The sequence below is a fragment of the Ambystoma mexicanum genome, chromosome 7q (genome assembly GCF_040938575.1).
Source record: "Ambystoma mexicanum isolate Mex_15411 chromosome 7q, UKY_AmexF1_1, whole genome shotgun sequence".
In the NCBI taxonomy this organism is placed as follows: domain Eukaryota; kingdom Metazoa; phylum Chordata; class Amphibia; order Caudata; family Ambystomatidae; genus Ambystoma; species Ambystoma mexicanum.
The window spans coordinates 611,517,536-611,540,488 of NC_090941.1; the positions used below are offsets into that span (position 1 = coordinate 611,517,536).

The following is a 22,953-nucleotide window of genomic DNA, read 5'->3' on the forward strand; positions in this document are numbered from 1 at the left end:
CAGAGAGTAGAGGCAGGCAGATTTAGATAGAGGCTGTTGAATAGTCCAACTTAGAGAGAACCAGGGCTCTGGAGATGGTGAGCTTCAGGGGGAAGGAGAGGAGAGGAAGAATACCTCTGAGGAGGTGCATCTGGTAGTGTGACTTCTTAGAGACGTCGGAGATGTAAGGAGAGAAGGAGAGTGTGGAGTCGAAGATGACCCCGAGGTTTTTAGCCTTGCAGGTGGGAGCAGGAAGAGGGCCAAGAGAGGCCGGCCAGAGACCTGAAGGGAAGGAGGGAGAGGGAGTGCCGATGAGTAGAATCTCGGTCATTGGCGGCACACCACTCCTGGATAGCAGACAGACAGTCTGAGATGAGGGAAGGAGAGGAGGAGGCCGAGGGTAGGCTGAAAATGAGCTGGGTATCATCCGCATAGTACTGAAAATTCGGGCAGAGAGCGGCAATGCGGTGGGCAAGGAGTGCCAGGTATTGGTTGAACAGCCAAGGAGAGAGGTTAGAACCCTGGGGGAGGCCACAGGTAGAGAAAAAGATATCGGAGAGGAAGGACGCAAGTTGGACCTGGAGGGTCGGTCGGAGAGGAAAGAAGTCAGCCACGCCAGAGCCTGTCCCGTGATACCCAGGTTATCATGGAGACGGTTGAGCAGGATGGCGTGGTTGACACTGTCAAAGGCAGAAGAGAGATCAAGCAAGATAAGGACACATGGGGTGTTGGAGTCGAGGTTGGAGAGAAGGTCTTCACGGATGTTGAGGAGGGCAGTTTCTGTGCTTGTGGCAGCCCTGAAGCCAGACTGATGGTCATGAAGACAACCAATAGATTTGGTGTGGAGATTAAGATGGGAGATGGCCAATTTCTCCAGAAGCTTGCCCAGGAAGGGAGTGATGGAGATTGGGCGATAGTTAGCCGGGCAGGAGGGGTCAGCAGAATGTTTCTTAAGAAGAGTTTGCACAAGGGAGTGCTTCAGGGGGTATGGGAAGACTCCAGTGGGGAAGGAGTGATTGCAGAAATCAGCCAGGGAGTCAATGTGGTCCTTGATAGTTTTGGAGGATCAGGGGTGAACCTGTTTTGATGAGACTTTCATAGATCGGACTTGTCGAGAAACCTTGTCTGCAGAAAAAAGGGGAAAGGAAGAGAGGGAGGGAGGGGGGTGGCAGCAGAAAGGCCAGAGGAAGAGCAGGGGATAGAGGGAGGGAGTTGATAGGAGGAGAGAGAGGACAGGATGTCCTGAGTTTTGGAAATGAAGTGAGAAGCCAGTGCCGTGCAGAGGGCCTGGGAAGGGACAGGAGAGGTAGAGACTGCAGCAGGATTGGCCAGTTCCTTGCAGATTTTAAAGAGTTCAGCCGAGTTGTTAGATGCCGAAGCGATCCGGGCTTGGATATGGGCTCTCTTCTTGGTGAGAACGGAGAGCCGGTATTGCCGTGGCAGCAGCCAGCAGGCCAGTTTGTCAGAGGATGAACATGAAGCACGCCATTTCCTCTCAGCCACCCTGCACTCGCGTTTAAGGGTGATGAGATCGGAGTCATACCAGGAGTTCCACTTGGTTTTGGGCTTCAAGCGGATTCTCATGACAGGGGCAAGGATATCAAGAGTATCAGATATAGCAGAGTGGAGCAAGGAGAGGGCTGTGTCGGGGTGGGAGTCAGCCAAAGGGGGAGGTGGGGCTGAGAAGGTGGCGGCGAAAGCCTCAACTGACACGCGCTTCATGGGTCGGATGACCGCGAAGGAGGGTGGCAGTGATAAAGGTGGCTTGGCCTGAGGGGTAGGGAGGGTGAGGTGGGAGGATAGGAGAAAGTGATCACTCCAAGAGAGAGGGGTGGAGAGGGGGACAGAGGGGGCAAGGTCAGAGGAGATCAGAGCATCGAGAGTGTGCCCTTCAGAATGAGTCGGGCCGGAGGGGAGAATGGTTAGTGAAAGAGAGTTGTAGAGGTCACGAAAGTGTCTAGAGGGGGGACAGGAGGCATCCAAGTGGGTGTTGAAGTCTCCAAGAAGGAGGAGTTGAGTGGTTGAGGCCAAGAGAAAGGAGGAGAGGTTCGCCCACTCGGAGAGGAAGGAGGAAATCTGACCAGGCGGTCGATAGATAGTAGCCACAGTAAGGGAATGGCTAGGAGAGAGAGAGAGCCGGCAGACAAGGCATTCAAAAGAGGAGTAGGTCTGCGTAGGAGTGACAGAGGCAGGAATCCACTCAGGGAAGATAAGGGCAACACCCCCACCAGAGCGGTTGGGCCTAGACACAGAGAGGATCTTGTAGCCGTCAGGTAGAAGCATGTCAAAGCTAGTGACAGAGCTGGTCGTGAACCATGTCTCAGTGAGACCGAGGACATCGAGGTCAAGTTCTTCGAGAAGGCGGCAGATATCAGAGGAATGTTTGACAGCAGAACGAGAGTTGAGAGTGGCAACTGGTGTCATTGTGCCGGTCATTCTGGGTTCCATATAAACAATCTTTATATGAAGATGTAAAGTCCTTATTGCAGGCGGGTACGAGCCAATTCCTATGCAGCTAGAGGGAGTAGTGGTCTCAATCTTGGTTAACTGTTCCCGAACAGATGAGGAGTTTGTTGCAAACCCAGTAGGAGTCAAACGGGCAATCATGAGACCAGATTGGGTGCTAACCATAGACAGGATGAGAAGTAACAAACTGCATAAATCCTTCTCCTTTTTGGACCAAGAGGCATTCTTCCATCTTTTCTGAAATAATACCCTAATTCTAGATGGCAAGTAGAATTTTGGAGATTTCGCCTAAATCTATTACCAATTGGAAAAATCTTGGCAGCATGGGAAAAAGAACAAAAATAAAGGGTAAATGTTCTCTTGTTTATATATTGATGTATTTATTGTGCATTTGTAAGGCACTTATACATCAGATAAATTGTGTTTCAAAGTGCCCACACAGCAACTGGGAGGAAACAAGGCAAATATGACAATGAAAGAGAGAAGCAGTCCTAGTAGGCCTTTTGATCATTCAGAACGTGCAAGTGCAAAGAGAGAGAAGGGATGGGGGTAAGTGCTGTCTTCTATGTGAATACGAAGAAGGGCAGACACTACGCCAAATTTTAATTCTTTGTCCTGCAGTTCAAGACTTGAGGGTACTTTACTTGAAATGCTTTGTTGATAAGATTGGATGGTTGAACACAGCGGACTCTGGAGAAGACTATCCTCAGGCCATGAATCGTTCTTAACAATAGAAGTACTGAAATTGTTGAATTGTCTTGGCTTCAATATGCTGTACAATCTTAAAAATGCACATGTAGGGAGTCGCAAATGTATGTTAAGGTGATGTTTCTGACCTGAGGATTTGTTAGATTTATGAATTGTATTTCATTTATGTGTTTTCTGTTCTATCTTTTCCTATTCTGTATGTATGTGAAAAGTCATATTCTTGATTGTAACAAATTATTAATTTAAAAAAATAAAAATGCACAGCACTTCTTGTGTTCCCCGTGTAGTTATCCTCACTGTATTGCAGAATATTACGATAAGGGGTATTTTAGGGCCTTTGGGGCTTTGGCATGCTTGGTGGTTTAAAGAATGGCCATCTGGCAAGGGTTTAAAAGCTATAGCATGTTTGATTTTTATTACTAATGAAATGATGAGGGTAATTCTATCTCAGAAAGGATGACCTGCTAACCAGACCCCCTTAAAACAAACTGCATACCAAAAGCATAGTGTTCACCTGTGCCCTACTGAATGAGTGGGCCTCATTACGGGTCCGGAGATAGCCATACCAGTAAAACCGGTATGTAGCTGCCACACCCATAATGAATTACCAGCGCCTGACTGCCCCGTGCCACCGGGCTATTCCAAGTCCGGGGGCCGGGAAGTCAGGTGCCAGTAATTCTGTTAGTGCCCATTCCCTTGGAGTCCGATGGGGACACGGGAGCACAGGCACTGTTAATAATGGAGCAGGTGCTCCCGTGAGAACTCTGCGAGCGGGTGCCATCCCGCCTGGTAGGTCTGACCCTGGCGGGCGGAACGGCACCCGCCCGCAGAGTCGTACTGCGCTGGTAATAACAGTGCCGGTAGGCTTTCCAGCACCGTTATTAACGGACTAGCACAGATATAATGAGGCCCAGTATCCTGATCTGAAGGGTCTTCTCTAGCAGGTTCAGAAGTCACAGGTGCCCTCTTGACAGCTGAAGTAACAGCCAAGTCACATCAGTGCAGGGGCTGCATTTAAGATATGCACCTCTGTTCTCAAACCACATAACCATGAGAGTTACTGTACATTTGTGGCAGTTTTTAACTTTAAATATAAGCTAAACATGAGTTTAAGGTATGGTGGCTAGTATCTAAAAGAATTATTAAACCCACATCAATTGGTCCACCCTCTGAACTTAGCCATTATCAGGATAGGTGTATTCTTCCTAGGTGTGCTGTCTTGCTGCACCCAGCAGGACAGGAGCCAGTGGGAGCCTGTCCTTTGATTCTTTGTGAGGTCAGATAACACTTCTGTCCAACAAAACAGCCCCTCCACAGGAGCTGTCCAGGGAAACAAGAATCAAAGGGCATGCCCTACACAAAAAGACTAGTTTCACACCAGTGTGTTGCATAAAAAAGGACCTCTGATGCTTAGAACAAGGGAAGGGGCAGGGTTAGTGAAGAAAGAGGGAGCTCAGCATAGTTGGAGTAAGGTTCCACCATCTTGTTTCTCTCTGTACCTTTCTCTTCTTCTTGTCTCCTCCACTTCCTTTAGCACAAAGCACTTTGGGTATGATGTATAAAGGCACAGCCCACATGTCACAGGAACAGGGATCAACCCCTGAATCAAGCTGGCTTTTGTCCAATCAACTTTGGATGTTTGCCTATATAAGAGAGGATCCCCCACTCCTTCTTTGATTCACTTTGGGATGTAAAGACTTAAGGAATAATTATTTTGGACCTCTTTTGGGAGAGTTTACATTTCAAAAGCCCTCAGCCATTGAGCTAAAGAAGGAGGATTCCAAGGCAGAGGAAAATTCTGCTCCCTACCCACTCCCAAGTCACATTTGGGTTGGCTCTTGCTGAGGACCAGGGCCTACCACTCTGCACCAAACCTACCTATGTTCGAACAACAATACCTGAAAGGACTGACCTTGTCCTAGAGCGCTTGCAGTGGGTTTTGCATCATCCTGAGATCCGGGACAGCCAGGATTCCTGTTTTCTCCATCTAACAACCTTGAGGAATCTCTGAACTTTCTTTGATGCTGCCAAGCTAATGGAAACTGCCAGTGCTGACTTTGCCACTCGTTGGACTTTGAACAACCATCCTCACATCATTGAATTGACTTAGTGCATAGCGCTCCAGCAGAGTCTCGTCACTTTCCCAGCTCAAGCACCAGTACACTGTGCACTTGACACTGAATCACTGCCTCAGACACAGCATCGAACCACTAGGACTTCACATTGCAGTTCGACTTGAACCACTGGATCATGTCACACGTTGACCTGAACCAACGTTACTCATAATCTCAAAATGAGCACGATCATCAAACCACTCTTTGTGATCCCTTTGACCTGCACTGCCCGGCGCTGCTTCAGAACCGCACAGAGTATCCTCTCGACCAGACTCAACGCCATCTTGCTGCCTGGTCCAATGCAACTCGACGCGTTCAACACCAATTCGACCCATGGACACAATCACTTCAAGTCAGCCTGAACACCATCATCCACCGAGCATAGGATTAAAATACTAAGAACTGACCCTGTCCCACTATCCAACTTTTTGGGCCTAAGTCCCTTTCACACCTTTTTTTCACTGAAAGCCATTTCTTTTTGAATTCATTGTGGTGACTTATTGACTTGTCACCTCTGTTTCATTACTGTGAGTGCTGCATCATTCTATCTATTGCATATTCTGTGTTCTCTCTTACAGGAATGGGTTTTATAATGTTTTTATAGTTATTTTTACACTAGTGTTTTCAATGAAAATACATATATATATATATATAGTTATAGAACCTTAATTTGACATTCTTTTTATTTTAGACTCTTTTTACTTTGCCGTTTGGTTCGCTACTGGATCACATTCATACCCCTTCTTAGAGTATAGCCTCCTCTCGGCCCACGTTACCACAAAAGGCGAAGAAGGCATATCTCTTGGCTGTGCCTTTTTTACCTTTATGATTAGGATCACTGTTGGTTTGTAAAACTGTGGGGGTGGCTTAACCACTACTCATCCTTGTACTCTTGCAGAGCAGAAGTCATTTTGTCACCGGTGGAATGTGGGAATCATCCATTTACTGATTTCTGAGGTCCCACTACTCACTTAGTAGCTTCTTCTGAAACACAGAGTCCCCCTCTCCTCTGCCACAGCACCTCCTAAATGTTTCATACCCAACTTTCCAATTGCTCCCCCTAACTTTCTTCCTCGGGTCAGTGGGGTGTCCGTCCTTTAGAGACTTTATACCATGAGGCCATGTGCATGATGAGGCTTTTTAACGCAGGTCTAGCTGGGTAGTCTATACTTGTGTAGGAATTGAAAAATAATCCCTAAACCACTCTAAAGTTAGTGCTGTGTCTTCCTCTGGAGACCATGTCAATAGCAAGGAGGAGAACGGGCACCTTAACATGTAGTAGTGGGTCTAACATTCTGGATATCTAATGAGAACGGATCTGTGTGACATTTAGCCAATGGGAAAAGCTGAACAAGTCAGTCGCTAGCACCATGGTCTCCAGGAGTTTTGGCGTGATGGCTGCCTTTGCTGGGATAGTTTGGTTTTCTACCTCCAACGCGAGAACTGCCCTGGGGTAGACTTAAATATCTCCAAGGATGCAGGTCATCTGAACTTGTTTCTTGGAATCACCTATTGGGGAAGTATCAGGGGAGTTCATACTGCCATCTGCCAATTTTCTGAGTCTACAAAAGCTTCTATTGGGTTTCCCACAACCTGCACTAGGATATTTTAGTCACTTTCGCATGGACCCTGGGCTAGCACCTCCTCTATTGCCTCCTCTTCCCATTCTTCACCTCCCTCCTGTAACTCATGTCAACAATCAGCTTCCTCCTCCGGACCTCCAGTTCACCACATATAACTTGTGTCCATGCACTTTTTGAAATGAAGTTCCAGGCAGGAACAGGGTATATGGCCTACTTTACCACAGGATGACATTTCTGGGAGTTATATCAGTAACAAAGGTGATGGTCTTCCCGACCCTAGCCTTCCCCTCCTCTCTGTGTTCTTAAAGAGAAAGGCTTAGTCGTATCCCCCTGAGGTCGAGCTCCTAGCTCCTGACTTGGGCATAAATTAGTCCTATGAGGTATGGGCCATGGCCATCTTTTCTTGCCCAACCAGACAGGGCCTTGATGTTGGAGGTTCCTGGTATGGGTGTTCAAGGAAGGAATACTCTATGATGGTTGTTGGCAGTTTGTATTGCTTCCTTGAGGGAAGGGTTATTTAGTGTACTGTGATTAATCAATTTCCGGAGCACCAGTGGTCATGGGATGAATATCGTTTACTAAACCATCAAGCAGCCCCACACCTCTAGTACACCAGAAGGGATCCAAACAGATTGGAAACACAAGTCTATTATAAACCTCCTTGTCCAGTTCTGGTAACGTGGATGGAACGGCAGGCTTATCTCCAAAAGGTTGTGGATTGTTGGTTAGTTGCAACACAGCGAAAATACAATTATTACCCAGTGATAAAAGGGACTGTCCAGTCAAGGTTGTATAAAAATATCTACTTTGGCATTATCACAACAGATAGCTCTAGCACACTACGAAATACAACCCACCCTGTAAGAGAATTCAGAGGACTGACAATTTAAAAAAACATAAAAGGGAAGCACTCTGGATACTGACAGGAAGGTAGTTGGTATAGTAATTAATTGCAATAGTTCAGGGATATTTTGTTTCAACACAAAGGGAGCAATGGGTTGCATAATGTCATTAGAGGCCTTCAGTAAAGGACAAGGGGTACAGAATCAAAATATACCTTGTGCTGCAGAAGTTCTTGGTGCTCGATAGGATTGAGTCCGTTTCAGTCAGGCAACTTTGCAGCTTCTGCAACAGAGATCAAGACGGGAGAGAGCTGTGGGTATCAGGCGACGAGCGAGGCTTGATGGACGGCTTCAGGCAGGCTTACACTGCGACTTGCAGTCAGAAAATGTTGTCTCATTGCTGGTCGGCGTTATGGGGCACTGGCTGAGGTGCCTCGGAAAGCTTTAGCAACTGCGGCATAACAACAGTCCACGGTGCAGTCGGTTGCAGCTCGAGGGGCTCGACTGGCTCAAAAATCTTTAAGGCAGACGTTGGTAGATGCTTCTCGAAGCACTCCTCCTAGATTTTTCACTGGGCTTTTGTCGTCTTTTAAGGTGGATGACCCAAAGCTGAGGAATGTGTTGCAGGCAGCTGCCTTGTCCTTGTTTTGGTTCAGAGACTCTCTGGCACTTCCCACATAGGAAGCTTTCTGCAGCCCTAGCTGGACACACTGTGTGCTGGCTGCGTACTGTTTCTGGAGCTGCTGTAGGGTCTTTTGCATGGAGTATCTCCCTCTGTTCCATTGAGATGTTTAGGGGAGGGATCTTGCTCCCCTCTTGTATGTCCTGGCCTTCCTTCACTGGCAGAAGATGTAAGGCAGGGTATACCTTCAGCCAAAGGTCCAATGCAGAGTTCTTCTTGTTTCTCCTTGAGAAGTCTGCAGATGGTTGGTGTAGGCTAAGCCTACCTTAATGAACCAATCCTAGGTCCCCGCCATCAATCTCCTGTATGCATGAGGTCATACAGAAAAGGCAAATGGGTGAAAACATGTAATACTAAATCCCACCCATCTTCCTGTTTGTTGTGGATCAAAGGGTCTCTCTAGTTAATGGAGCTCTCTCTGGTTCATGATTATAGTGGCAGGTCTCCCTTGAAGCTGCAGCAAGAATAGACTTTCTGTCATCATCAATCCACATACTCGTACCTTCTGAATAGAGTGGATGACTACTGTAAACATGCAATCGCAGACCTGATATTTCACTCTCCATTGATACTAAGGGTGGGAGCTGGCTTCAGGTTGACACAGTGCATATCAAAGATTGTTGGGGTTTCCTGTCTCCTTTGTTATGACAGGCCCCATATGAGCCTGTTTGAAAAATACTATATTAGTATGCTAATTATGTTAATTGCTGCCACCATCTGTAGTGCTGAACAAAAGTACAGGGTGGATCCATGGAACCTTTCATATTTAATTAGGCTGCCCATGACAGAAGGAAGGTTTTTCCCTCCGTCTACTGGGATGACATGGTGTACTCTTGGCTGTCATATCCCAACTAAATATGACAGATGGGACGGCACCTGTAGGCTGTGTCCACCCAGAGTACATGGGTCGTCTATGTGTATGTCGTGCACTGAGCATAGGAAAATATGTGCGAATTAGACTCACAGATTTTTCAGAAGTTGATCTGCCTTTATTCAATTTCATATACAATTTCCAAAAAGCCAGGTGAGCTCACACCGACCCTGCGGATGGTCGAATTCCTCACAATTAGCAACCTCAATAGGTAGCACTACGTGTGTTTCCTCTTTCCCTGTTATCTCATTCTTGTGTTGTGTATCTCTTGATTGCCTGGGTTCTACAATGGTTTGGTTGCTTTGTGTTCTTTGGTATGTGTGTTTAAGGAGGGTGACTCCCATGTTAGAATCAGACGGAAGCAACATAGTGGTCAGGCAGCTCTGTGGAATGGCTCTCTGATGTGTGGGTCAGTATTTCCCCTAAGACTCTGTATGCACAGTGAGTGTGTACCTTGTTCGATTGCCTGTGTCCTCAGGGTCACTGCTCCTTCCTGCTTCCCTTTTCACAATTGCTCATCGAGCTTCTGGCAGTCAGGAGTCTTGGTAAGAACATCTCAAAGGGTGTTCCATAGGTCCAACATGGGGATTCACTGGCCCACTGGCCAGTGAATACCTTAGTGCAGCCCTCCAGCCCAGAGCAGCTGAAAACAGTGGTGAGAAATCCTGGGGTTGGGGAACTCAGAGAAATATCCCTGTGTAGATCCCTCTGGTGAAACTACCAATCCAGCGCTGATTTCAAACCCAGCATTCCAATCAGCAAAACATCAAAGTTTAGAGACAACTTCCTTCAGTGGCAATGACGATGGGACAACATGGGTCATAGAAACAGCTGAGTCCATGTGGTCACAAATACGCAAACCACCATCAACACCTGGACACTGAGACAGAGTTCTGCTGGGGCTACCTCCAGACTACATAGTGTATAAACTTCCCTTTTGATGGTCTGGGACCTGACTTCTGAGAGCCACATGTAGCCAAGATGGGTGTGGAACAGCCCGCTTATGAAGTTCCTGGGCTGGCTGGAGGTTAAACTTCTTGTTGATGATAAAACCTTATGTGTTTAACAATCTCGTCGTTTTCAATAGTCCAAGCCCTAATCACTTCTTCTCTGCTCCCTGTGAGAGACAGTTATGTAGGTATGCAAATATTGTTACTCGTCCCTCTGCAGTAGACCAGCAACGGATGCAAGGATTGTTGCGACTACCCTCATTGAGGAACGGAGTCTAAATTGGAGGGTGAGATACTGGAAATGTTGGTACTGAATGAAAACTACAGACACAATGGATCCTTCCGACGAATGGGGACATTCTGAGGTCCAGAAAGACTAACCAATTGCCACTGGAGATGAGGGTAATGATCTTCTGTAGAGATTCCATTTTGAATTTGATGTTTAGGACAAACACATTGGGCCTCATTACGAGTCAGCCGGTCCGGAAAGAACCGTGGTGGTAAATCCGCCACCACCGTTCTTTCCGGACCGGCTGATCTCGAGTTCTTCAGGTGGGAGGTGTCATTCCCGCCAGGTCTGACCTGGCGGGTTTAACACCACTCGCCTGCAGGCGGACGTGGAAACACTGGCACCATTACAAGATGGTGCCGGTGTTTCCACTTCCCCATTCCCATGGGGTCCTATCGGACCCCATGGGAATGGGGATTTACCGAATTCCGCCTCCGGAATTACCGGGTCACCGGGGTTGTAATGCCCCGGTGATTCCGGCAATCACGGAGGCGGGATGGTGATGCAAGTCCGGCGGTAACATGCTGGAATTTCCGGCACAGTTACTGCCGGGCTCGTAATGAGGCCCATTGACTGCTTTTAGGTCAATTATCATCCAGATCACACCCAATGGCTTTGGCACCAGAAAAGCAATGGGACAGCACCCTCCTCTGGCATGGGCACTGGGCACTCTGTGGATGATGCCCTTTTATAGAAGACTCAGAATCTCATTCTAGAAAGCCTTCCTTTTCTCAGGGTCTTGAGACCAAAGTGTCCTGACAACCCCAGTCTTGCGGGAGGTGTGGGAAATTCTAAGGCATTGCCTCTTCTCATGATCTGCCAAATGCAGGGATCCAAGACTGACACCTCCCACTGTTTCCTGAAGAAAAACAACCTCCCCCTTCTGTCAGACTGGGGACTAGTGGCCCAGTCAGGACCCAGCTAATTTGATTAGGGATCTTGCTTCCGAAAAGGGGAATAGAAGGTCCCCCATGAAATTCTGCACTCCTCCCTTTGATGGAACAGTCACTTGGTCCCTGATCTCTGTCGTGACCTGGAAGTCATTGGGTGGGTTCTGGCCTTCATGCACAGGGCGTCAGCTGATTTGTTCAGCTTATGCTTTTGGTGGACCTTCTCTTCTAGTTCCTCCCGAAAGAATTTGACACCCTCGAATGTCAGATGGAAGGGCAGAGTTCGAAGTACAGGTGTGGGCAGACAGGCTTCCTCCTCTTTCAGTGGGTACATCTTTGCCATGAAGTTCTACATTAGAGGGAGATTTTTTTGGCAGAAACCCTAAATTGCAGCATAGTGGACCTGCTTAGAGTGACAGGATCAGGCATGAGAAACAGCCTTTTCTGAGACAGATAGATCAGTGCCACTCCCACGGCCTGTGTGTCTAAATACTTCCCAGTGGGTTCCTCACCTGCACAATCAGAGGAGAGGGAAACAGATGAGACTGAAGATGATGCGAGGAGGAGGAGGAGGAGGAAATACGGCAACTGAACCTTTTACAGGACGACTTGTGCCTGTTCACCCCCCTCTCTTCTTCCAGAATATGCCTTATGAGTTCATCTTGTGGGTGAAGATGTTGAAAAAGGGCAAGAAGAAGACGAGGGACTGGGTTCTCTGTGAATCCTCTTTGGGGTGTGCTTGCCCATACTGCTTGAACACACCGTTCGCGGGTGTGGGGAGAATGTGCGCCCGTGACAACCCACGCCTCCAGCATTAGCACGCAGCACATAAGGTACTACACTCCTGGCCCACCTCTCGGCTTTCTGGGGATTTTAGTGCAGCCATTTCCAACAAAAGTTTAATCCATGGTCCGCACCCGCTCCTACCTGCATTGCCTGTGCTGCCTCCTCCAACATTGGGATGCACTGGAAATGCCCAACAGACTGGCATTCGGCTCACAATGGCACCATGCAAGTCCCTGGTGCTGGGCTGCGCTCTTCCACAGGGAACTCACCTACTTACCTGGGGTGAACTATGGCCAACATGCTAACCCGGCCCTAGTTTGGCAGTGACCACGGGAGATCCTCCTTTGAATCTTGAAAAGGTTTCATTTGGAACAAGCCCCACAGACTCCTGCCCAGAGATAATGGGCCTCATTCTACCTTAGCCGGTATCCTGGCGGTAGAGCAGCCAGGATACCAGGAAATGTAGTTACCGTTTCCGGCAACCAGTCTGACGGCATTCCTGCCGGATTATGGGTGCCAAAGATTGCACCAGAAATGGCAGTGCCGGTAATGAGGGCTTTTTTGCTGGTAGGGCTCCAGGCTTATCTGCAGCATTTTGCTGGAGGTAACCCAGGTGCCCCATCGGCAAACTCGTAGTCGTCCAGTGCGGTAAAGTGCCGGTATCCATGAATACTGGCACTTTTTTACCACACCGGCCGACTTAGAATGAGGACCAACTTTCATTCAGACAGAGAGAAAAACTAAACAGGAGCGGTTACAAGGGGCACATTTTATTATACCTGTATGTGGGTGGGCCATTGGAGGAATAAAGAAAGAATGGAGGGTAACAGATGCTAACAGGAAGATAAGCAGTCATGGTAGTGTGTACTTGGACGAAGAAGAAGGACGTGGGGGGTAACGGTGTTTGTGTACTTCTCAAATCATCTCTATGAAAAAAGTATTATTTGAGTTATTTGCTGTCATACATTAACACATATTTGAATCAGCAAGAACTGAGGAGGTATATTGTAAAGTGTCCAAAGTGCAGACAGTTACATGTTTTTGTGTTGTGGGGGTGGGGAGGCAGGACAGGTATGGATTTTTGTTGTGGGGGTGAGGAGGCAGAACACCAGGTGTGGGTTTTTGATGTGGGGAGGCAGGACAAGTATGGGTTTCTCTTGTGGGGATGGGGAGAATGGACCCCAGGTATGGGTTTTGAGTTGTTGAGATGGGAAGGCAGGACACCAGGCATGGGGTTTTGCTGTGGGGGTGGGGAGGCAGCACTCCAGGTATAGGTTTTTGCTATGGGGATGGGAAGGCAGGACCCCAGGTATGGGTTTTTGTGGTGGGGGTGGGGAGGCAGGACAGGTATGGGTTTTGAGTTGTTGAGATGGGAAGGCAGGACCCCAGGTATGGGTTTTTGCTGTCGGGGTGGGGAGGCAGGCAACCAGGAATGGGTTTTTGCTGTGGGTGTGGGAGGCAGGACACCAGGTATGGATTTTTGCTGTGGGGGTGGGAAGGCAGAACACCAGATGTGGGTTTTTGTTGTGGGGGTGGGATGCAGGACACCAGGTATTGGTTTTTGCTGTGGGGTGGGGAGGCAGAACACCAGGTGTGGGTTTTTGCTGTAGGGGTGGGAGGCAGGACACCAGGTATGGGTTTTTGCTGTGGGATGTGGGAGGCAGCACACCAGGTATTGGTTTTTGCTGTGGGGGTGGGGAGGCAGAACACCAGGTGTGGGTTTCTCTTGTGGGGATGGGGAGGATGGACCCCAGGTATGGGTTTTGAGTTGTTGTGGTGGGGAGGCAGGATACGAGGTATGGGGTTTTGTTGTGGGGTTGGGGTGGCAGGACACTAGGTGTGGGTTTCGTGTTGTGGGGGTGGGGGAATGGACACCAGGTATGGGTTTTTGCTGTGGGGTGGGTGTCAGGACAGGTATGGGTTTTTCTTGTGGGGGTGGGGAGGATGGACCCCAGGTATGGGTTTTTGCTGTGGGGGTGGGAGGCAGGACACCAGGTATAGGTTTTTGCTGTGGGGCTGGGGAGGCAGAACACCAGGAGTGGGTTTTTGCTGTGTGATGTGGGAGGCAGGACACCAGGTATTGGTTTTTGCTGTGGGGGCGGGGAGGAAGAACACCAGGTGTGGGTTTCTCTTGTGGGGATGGGGAGGATGACCCCAGGTATGGGTTTTGAGTTGTTGTGGTGGGGAGGCAGGATACGAGGTATGGGGTTTTGTTGTGGGGTTGGGGTGGCAGGACAGGTATGGGTTTTCTTGTGGGGGTGGGGAGGATGGACCCCAGGTATGGTTTTTTGCTGTGGGGTGGGAAGGCAGGACAGGTATGGGTTTTGAGTTGTTGAGATGGGAAGGCAGGACCCCAGGTATGGGTTTTTGCTGTGGGGGTGGGGAGTCAGGCAACCAGGTATGGGTTTTTGCTGTGGGGGTGGGAGGCAGGACACCAGGTATGGGTTTTTGCTGTGGGGGTGGGAGGCAGAACACCAGGTATGGGTTTTTGCTGTGAGGGTGGGAGGCAGGACACCAGGTATGGGTTTTTGCTGTGGGGGTGGGAGGCAGGACACCAGGTATGGGTTTTTGTTGTGGGGTTGGGGTAGCAGGACACCAGGTATGGGTTTTTGCTGTGGGGGTGGGGAGGCAGAACACCAGGTGTGGGTTTTTGCTGTGGGGGTGGGTAGGCAGGACAGGTATGGGTTTTGAGTTGTTGAGATGGGAAGGCAGGACCCCAGGTATGGGTGTTTGCTGTGGGGGTGGGAGGCGGGACACCAGGTATGGGTTTTTGCTGTGGGGGTGGGGAGGCAGAAGACCAGGTGTGGGTTTTTGCTGTGGGGGTGGGAGGCAGGACACCAGGTATTGGTTTTTGCTGTGGGCATGGGGAGGCAGAACACCAGGTGTGGGTTTTTGCTCTGGAGGTGGGGAGGCAGAACACCAGGTGTGGGTTTTTGCTGTGGGGCGGGAAGCAGGACACCAGGTGTCGGTTTTTGCTGTGGGGGTGGGGAGGCAGAACACCAGGTGTGGGTTTTTGCTCTGGAGGTGGGACGGCAGAACACCAGGTGTGGGTTTTTGCTGTGGGGTGGGAGGCAGGACACCAGGTGAGGGTTTTTGCTGTGGGGGTGGGGAGGCAGAACACCAGGTGTGAGTTTCTCTTGTGGGGATGGGGAGGATGGACCCCAGATATGGGTTTTTGCTGTGGGGGTGGGGAGGCAGAACACCAGGTGTGGGTTTTTGCTGTGGGGGTGGGTGGCAGGACACCAGGCATTGGTTTTTGCTGTGGGCGTGGGGAGGCAGAACACCAGGTATGGGTTTTTGCTCTGGAGGTGGGGAGGCAGAACACCAGGTGTGGGTTTTTGCTGTGGGGGTGGGGAGGCAGAACACCAGGTATGGGTTTTTGCTCTGGAGGTGGGGAGGCAGAACACCAGGTATGGGTTTTTGCTCTGGAGGTGGGGAGGCAGAACACCAGGTGTGGGTTTTTGCTGTGGGGTGGGAAGCAGGACACCAGGTGTGGGTTTTTGCTGTGGGGGTGGGGAGGCAGAACACCAGGTGTGGGTTTTTGCTGTGGGGAGGCAGAACACCAGGTGTGGGTTTTTGCTGTGGGGGTGGGAGGCAGGACACCAGGTATGGGTTTTTGCTGTGGGATGTGGGAGGCAGGACACCAGGTGTGGGTTTTTTGCTGTGGGGTGGGAAGCAGGACACCAGGTGTGGGTTTCTCTTGTGGGGATGGGGAGGATGGACCCCAGGTATGGGTTTTGAGTTGTTGTGGTGGGGAGGCAGGATACTAGGTATGGGGTTTTGTTGTGAGGTTGGGGTGGCAGGACACTAGGTGTGGGTTTCGTGTTGTGGGGGTGGGGGAATGGACACCAGGTATAGGTTTTTGCTGTGGAGGTGGGGAGGATGGACGCCAGGTATGGATATTTTGCTGGCTCTGTAGTGCTTCGCTCCCTGGCTCATCTCTGGCTCTACTCGTGGGTGATCTGCACGCCCCCTCCACCCCCCTCGCACATTTAACCACGTGGTTCCTTCATATATCCCCAAAGGGCTGCAATGTCGCTGATGTGCAGAGCGCACTGCTCTGTGAAACTACAAAATTCCGTTTAAGACTTATCAGACAATGAAAAACGTCATCAGAGAACTGGCTCGAGTTATCGTCATTTTGATTTTCAGATGAGTCACTTCGCCGTTGGCCCCCACCCCCGCCCGCCTCATGGCCCCTGGTTAGCATGTAGAGCACGGCCGGCCAGAGATTGTTGTTATACGTTGGGGGCTTGGCGGAATGCAAGAGGGGGCTGCGGTGGCGGCGGCAGTCTTCCATTGACACCTTTGATGTAGCCCAAAGCCGGCACCTGCGCCTCCCACTGCTGCGCGGCAGACGTCAGGCTTACGCAGGGAAGGCGCCTGCCTATGAGCCCCGCGCTTCATTCACCTCACTCCGCCGGCAGCCCCTGCTCGCCTCCACTTCGCCCGACACTTTTCAGTTTTGCATAGAGCCGGGAAGGGGCGCTTCTTCCGCGCGAGCGAGCGAGCTGTCTGGCGAGACGTAAACCCCCAGCTCACCTCCATGTTAGAACTCATAGAAGGTAAGTTCAGAGTGTGCTTGGCTGGCGCTGGACAGCGCCCCCGCGCGCTCCAGGCGTGCAAGGGTTAAGTGTTACCGGGCAATGGGAAGCCGCCTCGCGCCGCTGTTCGCGAGACGCTCGGCAGCTTTACTGCGGAGCGGGTTCTTGTGGGAGGTTGTCTTTGTGTCTGGCAGAGGCTTGAATTGAAAGGCATAGATATTTAATGTATGACAGTTGAAATATATGTTGACCTGTATTTAATGCACCACTTTGTACACATGGTTATACTATTAATGAATGGCGTATACAATTAAATGTTATTCCTATACACACATGCATGGTGTCCCATGCGCCCATATGTATTGTATGTTCATATGCACACATTTAATTTATTCAGAGACAATCATGTAATGTATTGTCGTAGAGATATATACTGTCTGCTCGTGAACACGTCTAATGCACACATAACATATACTGCTGGGCACACAACACATGCTCAGTTGTTCTCGCGGAGTGTTTGCTCACGGACACATGTGTAACATGTGACCACACACGCACACACGCCATGTTGATCATGCACACCGAATTTAAGTATGACCTCGCACCCACATGCACTGCACGATCATGTAAACACATGTTCTGCATGAACATCCATACACACGCAATGTATGGCCATGCACCGCCTGTGATAAAAGGCGAGGCACACAGGTTTAATGTATGGCCATGCATACACGCATACTCTAAGATCATGCAGACGCGGGTGATGCATGGCCGGGTGCACACATATAAAGTATAATCATTACCCACATATGGCACATGACCGTGAAGGGAAATGCGATGCATGATCGTGGACACGGGTGTAATGAATGAGCACGGACAGGCATGCACTGCAGGATCATGGAGGCATGGCTAATGCACAGCCATGCATAGGGATGGAACTTTGGCTGCCCGCTCTGATTGAGTTCTACGGGACTTGACAGACATCTCCGCGGCTGCTACGAGAGACGGCACTGGTGCTGCATGCACGTGACAGGGATCCGTGCATTGCCAGTGCTCCACCGTGCACCGGTTAGAGCGCATGAACATGCACACATGGGGTCCATGACACATTGACTTGCCTTTTGAGAACCTGTAAGCAGCCATTTGAGGTATATTATAGTAACTTGCCTAGTTCCGCATTAGCAATGACCTGTATATGCCAGAGTCCGCAGAGAGCCATGTACGCAGTCACTGACCCATGTTGTGCTTGTGTTTCTGCCCTTCTAGTCAATGGAACCCCGGGCAGCCAGCTGTCTACGCCTCGCTCCGGAAAGTCTCCCAGCCCGTCGCCGACCAGCCCAGGCAGCCTTCGCAAGCAGAGGGTAAGCGCGCAGCGCAAGCGGCAGGTCGCCCCGAGGGGCTCCCGGCGCCTGCCCCGCCTCACTTGGGAAGCAAGCAACTGTCCCCCTTAAGACCAGGCTAGCCTCACGGTACAGCTCACGCAGGCTATAGGCTAGCTAGGGCAACGTGCACTTCTTTCCATCTGTCTAAGTTCATTCTGTTATTGACTTTGAATGGATAAAAGGCCAACTTCAACGTTTTGGGGGATTGGCAGGGGAAAAGGAGGGGCTGAAGTCTAGCGGTTATACCGATCATGCACATTGCTCCTTTACCTACTGAGCTAACCTGTCACAGACATGCTGAGATCACGATGTGTTTATATAGCTTTTGTATATGTATTTATTGGGAACCTGGACAACTTCCATTAAGTCTCAACGTTTTAAGACCACTGCAGTGGTGACTAGCCCAGTATAGATGATGCTTGATGACATAACATAAAGTGGCTTATGATCGTACAGCACAATGGAGCAATCTAGCACCCAGAAAAATATCAGAATATGAAAACACACCACTTATCACCGCGAAGACGCCCCTGCCCCCCGTGCTCCCTTGCAGGTGAATGTATGAGGTGCAAATACATGTTATGCTATGTTATGTTGTAGCAACTAAATGAGGGTGGGGAGGAGCGAAGACATGGACAGATATGAATACCATAATTATATTGTTGAATTGTTTATTCATATCATGCTTAATGTAATGTAATGAGGCATATGTATAGCGCCTTTTCCCATTGGTTTGGCCTTAAAGCGCTGTAGGTGAACACCCTTGGAGGACCGAAGTCCAAGGTATGAGAAATTGGACAGGGAAATTAGAATGCGTGTGTGCATTTTAACCAGTGCGAAGGTAGGTGTGGCTAAGTCCCTGCTAGCGACCCATGTAGAGTTGGCTTGTGGGTGGGTGCTTTGAAGCCTGTCAGGAGAGTATGCAAGACAAGGCGACTGATTATATGTGCAGCTAGACCGAATTCTTGTCGTGGTACTTAGCTGCATTCTGGTGGCAGAGGTGTTGTGTGAAGTGCCTTCAAGTAGCAGATGATTGCAGATGTGTGCGGGTGTGCGGGTGCGCCTTTGGAGGGCTACGACCAGGGGTGTTGCTAGGTCTGGAAAAGATCCCGGGCTACGGTAATGTCGGCACTGGCAGGACCCGGGGCTAGCTAGCGTTTTGGTTGCAGTCCCTGAGCTTCAATCCGGGGCTACAACCAAAAGACTCCTAGCTCAAGCCCCCTCAGCCCCCCCATAGTAACGCCTCTGGCTACGACTATCATCCATTGAGATGGAGTGTGATACGTACCTGTCCTTCAATGGCTGATTACTTGTTTCTGACACAGGGTGCAGGTTCTGTCCTGCAGGTCTATGGGAGTCCTTTCTGTGCATGGACAAAGCCTTCTTGGAGTGGCAATGCCCCGTCCTACCTGCCTGTGAGTGAAGTTCCCCTCAGAACAGAATAGGCCCATCAAGACGCTAGGGGGAAAAGCCAGGTCTTGCATGCTTTCCTGAATGCGATGGGATCCTCTTTGCAGTGGATGCCCCCGCTAGGAAGTAATGCTGAACTTCTTCAGCGTCTCACCACTGGACCAGGAATCAAACCGAAGTGGCACAGCATTGTCTTGTTCCCACGGTGAGCATTACCCCTGACCTATCCTCCCGACCTGAAGTAGGAATCTGTAGAGGGATCGGTTATGTGTAGAGAGCCCTCATCATGGAGGCAATGGAGAGAGATGGGAAAGGTGCACTAGAGGCTGTAAGGTGTGTGAGTTGAAACATTGAAGATTTTGTCAAAGGGATAAAGAGTAGAGTGGGAGACCAAGGAGCAGGCTGCACAGTAGTCAAGTCTACTAAGTACATGCGTTTTAGTGGAGTATTTGGCAAGGAGTGGGCATATCTTTCACTATGTTAAGTCTAGCACTGGTAGAGGTGGATACAGTGGATGGCTGAAGCTTTAAATCACTTTTATATAGGACCCAAGGTCATGGCCTTGGGAGTAGGGTGCACAGGTCAGGGAAAAGGCTATAGGAGAAGGGAGGTGGGATGGTTGTTCTGGAAACCTTGAGCCGTCTTGAGCATAAGACAACGAAGAGCCATCCAGTGGTTGGTGGCTGGTAGAGTGGTAGAGATCTGGGCGGAGAGCTCAGGGATGAAGCAGAGGTAGGAAGAGATTGAAATATTAGCAAAGAGGTGGTAGGACAACCCAGAGGAGAGATATGTTTCCCAAGAGAGGCAGATTAAAGGAGAAAGAGTAGAGGGTGAAGAACCGGGCCTTTTGGGATGCCCACTAGCAGAGCGATATGGGTTTAGTGAGGGGCTAAGAGGCACATGGAGAACAAGTCGATTCTCAAATTCCCAATGAGGTGATGGTGAAGAGGAGAGTGGGGCTGATCAACAGTGTTGACGGCAGCAGAGAGATCCAGGAGAATAAGAATCAGAGAGAGTTTGGGGCGGTGGGCAGTGGTGAGGCAGTTGCAGGGTAAGGGAATTATCCGCAGAATGACTGAAGCAGACTCTATATGAAAGTGACTAATATAGGTAATTGACATCTAAACACAGAGTGCTCCTATTGAAGTCCACACACTCAAGTATTCTATAGTAGCAGCAGTAGTGATGGGGGAGGAGAGAGACAGGGCACCAGCTGTAGAGGCTATTAGTGTCAGCAGGAGATTTTCTAAGGCTAGTAACAACTTGGGCCATTTTGAAGCTGAAGGTGCAAATCTGAGAGGTTGATGAATGATGAGAGGTAGGAGATGATGAATGGGATTTGTTGTATAGAGACAACATGATAAAAAAGCTTGTGATGGAATGCCACCTGTGAGGGTTGCATAGCTGGATTTTATTTTATTTTTAGAAATAAAATGATGCAGTTATTATATTTATGAAAGAGAGTTCTGCCAATCAGACACCACTTTCACAATGTTCCATGCCGAAAATCGTAGTGCACTCATGTGCCTTTGCTGAAGAAGTCTCCTGACATTCCCAAAACTAACTCTTCAGTGGCAGCAGGAAAGGGTGAAAGATCACATTTGTCTTGCTGACAGCTGCTGAAACACAAAGTTCCAACAGGCAGATGTGGCTTATTAATCATATGCACCTCTGATTGAAAACATAATCATTGTGTACCCTAGTCGGCTTGGTGGCACACTAAACAGTGAAGATATGCCATGTCCAGTTATGACATGGTGGCTACTAGCTCAGACAATTATATGGTCACATCATGTGGTTGTCAAAATAGTGTCATCTTGGTGAGCAGTGCTTCAACCATGGCAGGGATAATGACTATTAGCTGTCTGGCCTGCATGTCCTCACAGTAGCCAAGTGGGGCAATACCCAGAAACTGCTCCTTTAGTCACTGTGGGAAAGGCCAACACATTTCTCCCAGGGCGCAGGGTCCTTTCCCAGGCGACTACCTGAGAGCCAGTGCTAAGCCACTCGCACCCAGAGTGTTCATCACCAGAGTCCTTTTGAAGGAGGCAGACATGGGAAGCAGGTGGAGGAAAGCTATAGGCTGAGGGAGGGGTCTGACTATTTTGATTTCTGCTACGGCTCTCTACAACATCCTGCCCTCTTCACTTCCTGCAGACAGAGCACTCTGGGTACGATGTCAGAAGGCAAAGGGCTTGCTAATGTTCTGGTAAGTCAGGAGCGGTGACTGAGACCACCTTAATTCTGCTATCTCTGGTTGGGTGGTCATGTGAGAGCAAGGGAACATTCTCTAAGTTAGGATCCCCACAGGAAGTTGTCACTGGCAGTGGACCCCTCTTCATTTCTGTAGCTACGCAGATAGCTTGTTGGGAATGCCATCTGCAATGGTTAAATAGTCCAAGCATTTTTTATTTTTAGAAATAAATTGATGCAAGTAATTCTGTTTCTGAAAGGGAAGTCTGTTAATCGGACCACCTTTCATAATGCTCCTTGCCAAAACCCTAGTGAACTCCTGTACCTTTAGTGAGAAAGTCTGCTGACATCCTCTGCACCACCTCTGCAGTGGCAGTGGCAGCAGGCTCAAAAGTCACATGTGAATTCCTGGCAGCTGCTGGAAAACAAAGACCTATCAGGCAGGGGTGGTTTGTCAATCATCTGCACCTCTGATTCAAAACATAAAAACTGTGTACCATTTGTCAGCCTGGTGCACATTACCCTGGAAAGATAAGCCATGTCTGGTTATGACAGTGCCAGTCCAACTCACCACAGCAGCTTCACTACATTTTGTTCATGACCGTTTCCCACATTTTTTCCCACAGTTGTATTGGGGTGCAAGGATAGCGAATATTTGTTTTCAATGTTTAAGGGTATGGGAAGGAGTGGGGGTGGAGAAGGGGGATTTGGAGGGCTTGCCCATTAAAATGTCACAAAGATCTGGGGAAATGGCAGTGCTGATTTGGCCCCATGATTAACTGTAACACATCCGGTTTTGACATGGTGGCTACTAGGATCACACAATTATAAAGCAAAAGCATTTGGATATCATGTTTTTGTCAGTTTGGTGAGCAGTGTTCCACCATGATATGGCTAGTGTGTATTAGCTGTCTGGCCTGACTCTTTCCCAAGAAGCTTCCCCATTGATTCTTGTGACAAAGGACAGCACGTTCCTTCAAGGGACAGGGACCCTCCCTGGGAATACCCCTTGGAACAAGTGCCTTAAAGGCAGCCCTGACATAACAAAGCCACTCTCACAGTAGGGTGCTGATCACTGGAGTCCTTTGGAGGTAGGCAGACATAAACAAGGGTGGAGTTAGAGTAGTCAGAGATGTGGTGTAGGGTGAAAGAGAGGTCCCATTATCTTGGTCTCTGCTAGGTCTCTCTACAACGTGCTGCATTACCACACCCGTCCTGCTGGCAAAGCACTCTAATATGATGTCAGAGTTCAGAAGGCAAAGGA

The 22,953-nt window shown here is 49.3% G+C and overlaps 1 protein-coding gene across 5 annotated transcripts in view; it reads left to right on the plus strand.

The window, feature by feature from the left end:
- Nucleotides 1-22,953, plus strand: part of DCLK1 (doublecortin like kinase 1) — a 1,453,755-nt gene that overhangs the window by 1,024,056 nt on the left and 406,746 nt on the right. For 3 of the 5 annotated variants that reach the window (XM_069640761.1, XM_069640762.1, XM_069640764.1), the window contains exon 6: nt 17,971-18,065. In XM_069640761.1, the coding sequence (XP_069496862.1) occupies nt 17,971-18,065 (95 nt within the window). Of the gene's footprint in view, nt 1-16,378; nt 16,726-17,970; nt 18,066-22,953 lie in introns of those variants that run through there. The other 2 variants (XM_069640766.1, XM_069640765.1) reach the window with 2 other exon arrangements.